This window comes from Hoplias malabaricus, chromosome Y (genome assembly GCF_029633855.1).
Source record: "Hoplias malabaricus isolate fHopMal1 chromosome Y, fHopMal1.hap1, whole genome shotgun sequence".
NCBI lineage: Eukaryota > Metazoa > Chordata > Actinopteri > Characiformes > Erythrinidae > Hoplias > Hoplias malabaricus.
The window spans coordinates 24,465,492-24,472,146 of NC_089820.1; the positions used below are offsets into that span (position 1 = coordinate 24,465,492).

A 6,655-nucleotide genomic window follows, 5' to 3' on the forward strand; every position below is an offset into this window, starting at 1 on the left:
ACTCAGGTGGTGTCTGAAAGGCCCTGAGTTTTTTTCTGCTGAGGCAGTGATCTGAGGGAGGAAGGCATGGAGTCATGTCTGAATCGAGTGTTTATATAAAACATTCCTGGCTGAGTTTCCTGTGTCACTGATTTTTGGAAGGAAGTGTAAATGTATGTTTCGCTGTTATAATGTTTCGCATTATCTCCTATATCTATAATTCTTAATCATGCTGGCTAACTAGCGTAGGGACCCTTAGTTCTGGCCACTTTAATTACAATATTGGAAATCTTAGCTAACTGTAAATAAATAGAAGTACTTTACTCACTCAAATCAACATTTTTCAGGAGTCATATGTGTGTAGATTAATGTCCAAGACTTGCTTGACTGAAAGAAAATATGTTTTTAGATAAAAGCGCTTTTGTTTAAGTAGGTGCCAATACTGCTAAGATTATTAGTGCCCCCTAACTTCGGCCACCTCCCCTGCTTGTGACAGTCAAACGAGACAGTTGCTACCACATCCAGTGGTTTTGAGAGGTTCACAAAGAGATTACTTTTGTCCCGTGTTGGTATCCGTACTCTACATGTAAGGACTAAAATGGTGGTAGATTGTTCCTCAGAGAAAAGGAAGCTAATCGCTAAGCTAACTTTTACACTGAGGTAAATATCTGTCACGAAATAGAAATGTGTTGTGTTCCACATGCAGTTTTGCACACAAAGAATTACAACACTGTTAAAGATACTTAAATATTGTTTAGATATGTGATTTTTTGCAAGACTGATGTTTAAATGCCCTACCAGGGCTTGAACTTATGTTTTATTGTTTTACCCAATGCGATTGGCAAAGAGAGAGAGCGGAAATGCACCATATACGGCAGTGGCCGGAATTAGGGGAAAGACTGATAATGTTATGAAGTACTGCTGCCTAATGTGTCTTAAACCTGACTCGGTTACAGACGTCAGTGGCTCTTAGTCCTGGTGGGACACTGTCCTGCACATTTTAAGGATTTCTCTGTTACACACACCTGACGCAACTAAAGAGCTAATGAACAACTCTTTCTGAAGGTGATGTGGGTGTGACGGAGTGAGGAGAAAGCTACAACACACAGGGCAGTGGCCCACCAGGAGAGCCACTCGGCTACAAGTACCTTCATGTTACGATGCTGCCATCTAAAGCTGCTTTCACACTGAAGCTGCAGTCAACAGCACTTGCCGTTTGGGTGAAAAAGTGGGAGCCGCTATGAGGGAGGGTCAACAGAAAGAGTGGTAATTTAAATTAAAGACAGACATGTCTTCACAAGAAATAAAAACACTAATATTAACTCTCATTGCTTAACATTTCTTATAGAAGCTTAGTCCCAAATGGCACTCTCACGGTCCTAGAACCCCCCGAGGACTGTGAGGATGGATGGTGTTCCATTTCTTTCTTTTTAGGAATCAAAGACCCTTACTAGAGTCTTCTATGCACCCTTCAGTGAGGACTGCAAAAATGCAAACACAGCAGCATCCTCTTATCCAAAATTCATAGAGATACTGGCGACCAATCAAAACCCCCAGTTTTGTTTAGTCTGACCAACATGGCTAAGAGGAATATGTTCAGATACAAGTGAAAGAGCATTCGTTTATTAATGTAATTTGCCTTTATGTTTGCAGTCTGAATCCAGAGATCTGTAGAGCAGATCTGTGGTGTAAAGCACAGGAAATGAAACCTAGCACCCTTCAGGTCTCTGAACTTAGATGGCGCTGCCGCAGTGTGGACTTTGAGGAAGACATTAAGCTTAGGGCATCTGTGGACAATGTCATACAACCCATTCACCTACCAACATATGTGTTTGGAATGTGGGACAGTCACCCGGAGGAAACCCACACAGACACAGGAAGAACACACCACACTCTTCACAGACAGCACTGAAGACTTGTTTTGAACACAGAACAAATCATTACAAACAAGTCCTATCCCATTCAAATGAACCAATCCTATGCAAATGAAGGCAGTTAATGTGCTGTAATTACAAGACTCTTGTCATAGTTCGTAAACAAGCTGATTCTAGTCTTGGGAATGAGACGTAACCTTGACATGAATTAACAGCTTTTGAGGTTTCTGAAGGAAAGAGAGGCCCTCTCGGGTGGAAGCGGTTATTTGAGAATGCATGCCACTTACTCAACAAGCAGCGCTAACACCAACGGGTCTTCCATTTTTAAACAGCCTGGAATATCTCCCTTTTCAACACCAATCCTTAAAAATCCAGCCCCCTATTCCACGCTCTCTGAATGCAATCGCTCAAAGAGGGCCGGAGTATTCAAAGGAGGGCAGCAAAGTGAGAAATTAGATGTCGCCGCTCCTAGCTCTGGAGAGAGAGATACAGACACTGCCGCATAGCCTTTCATTTCCAAACCACAGGGTCCGAATGCGAGAGCCGGGCGATGGGGAGGCTGGGTCATGGCCACAGTTCAGGTTCCGCGAACGCCGGGAAGAAACCCCTAAGAATTAGCCGGAGATATTAAGTCAAGGTAAATTGAAGAGTGGAAAGAATGGTTTCTCTTTGAAAGGGGAACAAAGGAAGATTCAGACGAGGTATTAAGCTCCCAAAGGGCAGAGAAAGTCAACTTCACATGGCAGATCACTTCAAAGACCGAGAGAATCTTCCCTCGTCAGCTGCGAATGCACCGCACTTTTCCTACGCTTCATTTGTCAAAAAGCAAAGTTGGACTGGCTTCGAAGAACTGTCAGAGGGTGCTGCAAAACTATTAATAAATAAATAGAATACATATGAAATCAAGGAGGAGGTGGACTTATTTTCTACCCTCTTCCAAAAGATACATAGTGCGGTTTCTGCAGTGCTGAGCCCAGACTAGCAACAGCAGAGGCATTTCCTGGAGCAGTCTCCAGGAAATACCTTCTCAAGTCCACTGTGACCATACAATGTCAAACATGGGCTAGAAGGGTGTAACTCCACCCATCACTGGGCTGTGGAGCAGCGGAACTGTGTTCTCTGTTTTGATGGCACTCCGTTCAATACCTTTTCTGATAAATACACACAGCTAGTTCATTTATATAACAACGTTCACACAGTGTGGTCTTTCTGAGTGCTCTACAAAAGGGAAAATACAGAGATAACTTGGGAGAACAGACAGAAAACATGATTATAACAAAACAAATATCGTTAAAAATAAAACCATTAGAACATTCCTTGGGTCTCGCACCCAAGTAGCGTACAGTAAAGTAGCTGTAGGATTGTATCCAAAACTAATCCTTCAACTTCACTACTTTGACTAATGTTCTTGTGGCCAAATGCAATCATATCCTCACAGAAATGTTCACATATTTAGTCTAAGGCCTTCTGTGAAGAGTGAAAGCTGCTACAACCTTCAAGTGATGCCCTTTGTTTCAGAAGAAACACTGGATACGCTGGTGTCCACAAGCTTTTTTTTGGGGGGGGGTGGGGGACGTATAGTGTTTCTCCTTAGTTCTCACAGTTTCTGCTTGAGCCAACACTTTCAGTCCACCTTAACTGAGACTGAGGCTTTTAAAGGTCAGAGGAGATGGCCACAGAAGTTCAACAGATCTTCACCTTTGGTCTTAATGACATTTCAGCTCAGTGACGTACACCGTCTCACTCAGTCTCCAGGCTCAGATCCTGTGAAGGAACGTCAGAGGGGCTGCTGCAGGTTCTCCTTCACTTCTCATGTGGCTCATTTTGAGAAATGAAGCGGCGAACTGTTCGGTGGAGAAAGAGGAAGTGTGTGAGAACTGAAACTTGTGAATTGTGACATCTTTATCACTTTCTAGTTTTCTTTCTCCTTTTTTTTTTGTTCTGCAGGGTGTCAATGCTCTGCCCACACACACAGGGCCCGAGCTTCTGACTCATTTACCACTGAAGTGTTATCACACCGTAACAACATGGTTGAACTGCAAGTGTCTTTAAAACACACAGAGTGGCTCAGAGACCTGGATCTACTACAGTTGTTGATGCTGAAGACCAGGTCCAAAGATATTACTGCCATTTTATAGCAAACGTGGGATCTGTTCGTTAATAAACTGTAGGCAGTTAACATTCTCCTCCAAGTGTGTTGAGCTCCAGTGATGTGTTTACAGGAGTTGGAAAAGAAGCAGTGGTTCAGACTTCATGTTCCTCATAGGAAACGTGTGCAATCGCAAATAATGGCTTGTAGAACAGTTAAAGGAACGCTAGGTAGTATTTTTATAGAAGTCACTGAGCTCTGTCCCTGTTACTCGGGTCTCAGCACTGCAGAAACTGCACTATGTAACCGTTGGAAGACGGTTGGAAACCACCACTGTTCACCACTCCCCTCCACCTTGATTTCAGGAAAGTGCTTTTAAACTGAATTACCCTCTGCAACTGTAGGGGGAGCCTAAGAGCAAAAATACAAACTCTTACCTAGTGTTCCTTTATTATTTTTGACATTATTAAGTCCCTGTTAGCAGGTGATACATTGTTTTAAAGACAAAGGAGAAGTAGAAAATACAAGTTTAGCTGATGCCAAATGCGCTGAACATTTAATAAATAAATGACTTTTATTTTGGGCGGCACGGTGGTGTCGCAGGTTAGTGTCGCAGTCACACAGCTCCAGGGGCCTGGAGGTTGTGGGTTTGATTCTCGCTCCGGGTGACTGTGGTGTGTTCTCCCTGTGTCCGCATGGGTTTCCTCTGGGTGACTGTCTGTGGAGAGCGTGGTGTGTTCTCCCCGTGTCTGCGTGGGTTTCCTCCGGGTGACTGTCTGTGGGGAGTGTGGTGTGTTCTCCCTGTGTCTGCGTGGGTTTCCTCCGGGTGACTGTCTGTGAGGAGTGTGTTGTGTTCTCCCTGTGTCTGCGTGGCTTTCCTCCGGGTGACTGTCTGTGAGGAGTGTGGTGTGTTCTCCCTGTGTCTGCGTGGGTTTCCTCCGGGTGACTGTCTGTGAGGAGTGTGGTGTGTTCTCTCTGTGTCTGCGTGGGTTTCCTCCCACAGTCCAAAAACACACGTTGGTAGGTGGATTGGTGACTCAAAAGTGTCCGTAGGTGTGAGTGAATGTGAGTGTGTGTGTGTGTGTGTGTTGCCCTGTGAAGGACTAGCGCCCCTTCCAGGATGTATTCCCGCCTTGTGCCCAATGATTCCAGGTAGGCTCTGGACCCACCGCGACCCTGAACTGGATAAGGGTTACAGATATTATTATTATTATTATTTTTATTATTATTATTACACTTATATAGCGCCTTTCTAGACACCCAAGGACGCTTTACAATCTACACTGCTCAGAACGCTTAATTCACACACACTGGCGAGAAGCGGCAGCCAAACGCGCACAGCGTACTCTCAACCAGAAACGACCGTCCACCTGGAGGACTGCATCGGGCACTAGGGTTTAACCCAGGACAGAGCGCCAATCCATATCTGGGCTCACACATACAGACATTCATTCACACACCAGGACAGTTATTAGAGAAGCCAATTCACCTACCCTCCATGTTTTTGGACTGTGGGAGGAAACCGGAGCCCCCGGAAGAAAACCCACGCAGACACGGGGAGAACATGGAAACTCCACCCAGATGGGACTTGAACCCAAGATCCCAGCGCTGGATCCCAGCCCACGCAGACACGGGGAGAACATGGAAACTCCACCCAGATGGGACTTGAACCCAAGATCCCAGCGCTGGGAGGCGAACGGGCTAACCACCAAGCCACCGTGCCGCCACAGATAATGAATGAATGACTTTTATTTTAAACAAAGATGTAAATATAAATAAGTGACAGCCTTCAAATTAACAATATTATTCATAGCTCTGCCTCCACAGTCAAACACTCTGTACCTTTTAAAATCCAGTTACCATCTTCAGTGTGAGTTTGCAGGAGTTTTACTGTGGCTTCCAAGCAATTCAAATCAGCCACAAACAAAGCTGCCCACATGGGAAGGCTAAGGGCTGTCACCGCCACACAGCTACTGCCTCTTCCACTTTTTCTTTTTGGTGTAAAAATAGCCTGTTTTCCAACTGTTACATCAACGCTGTTTTCCACCCCCTTGCATACTGATACAAACCATTTCACCGTCTTTGGGCCAGAAAGAAAGGACAACAAAAGAAGCTCCATTAGCTTCAGCTGGGGGGGAACAGCAGGACTTTTAGGATGATGAGACGATTCAGAAACACGTGCTGCCTCCTCTAGCCTGGGCCTGTTCCTGGGGGCGTCCAGACACAGGTCCATATTTACCAAACTATTTACCGAACACAGTAGTAGTGGTGGTGGGAGCAGGCCACTGTTTGGCAGGTTTTAATGAAGCCGTGGCAGAAGTAGAGAGATGGTGGAGTCTCTGGAGTCTGTCACTACCATCTGGACAAATACACAGCACCAAACAATGCTCCCCTTCCTGGCCGCCCTCGCCTTGTAATGTCAACAGACTAGAAGCAGTGCGCCAGGGAAACACCTCACACAATATTAAGTGTACAAAAGAAGTGCAGAAGAAGTGCTCATTCAGCCTCAATAACAGCCTTGAATTTACAATCACATGCTGGATGAAGTGGATGAAGCATCTAAAACCTTTTGTTCATTTGGTGTTTCAGCTGATTCATGTCATTGCATAAGAACAACCCGGTAAAAGAACTTGATCTCTCCGATAAACTGTGTTTTTGTGTTTGTTTTTATTACATTAGGAGTGCCTTCCAACTTCTGACTTGTAGTGTATGT

At 44.9% G+C, this 6,655-nt stretch overlaps 1 protein-coding gene across 1 annotated transcript in view; it reads right to left on the reverse strand.

Moving 5' to 3' along the window:
- The window catches only part of LOC136678417 (PDZ domain-containing protein 2-like), a 143,123-nt gene that overhangs the window by 10,926 nt on the left and 125,542 nt on the right, over positions 1-6,655 (reverse strand). Inside the window, exon 26 of the mRNA XM_066656472.1 lies at positions 2,348-2,460. Coding sequence (XP_066512569.1) covers positions 2,348-2,460 — 113 coding nt within the window. The remainder of the gene's footprint in view (positions 1-2,347; positions 2,461-6,655) is intronic.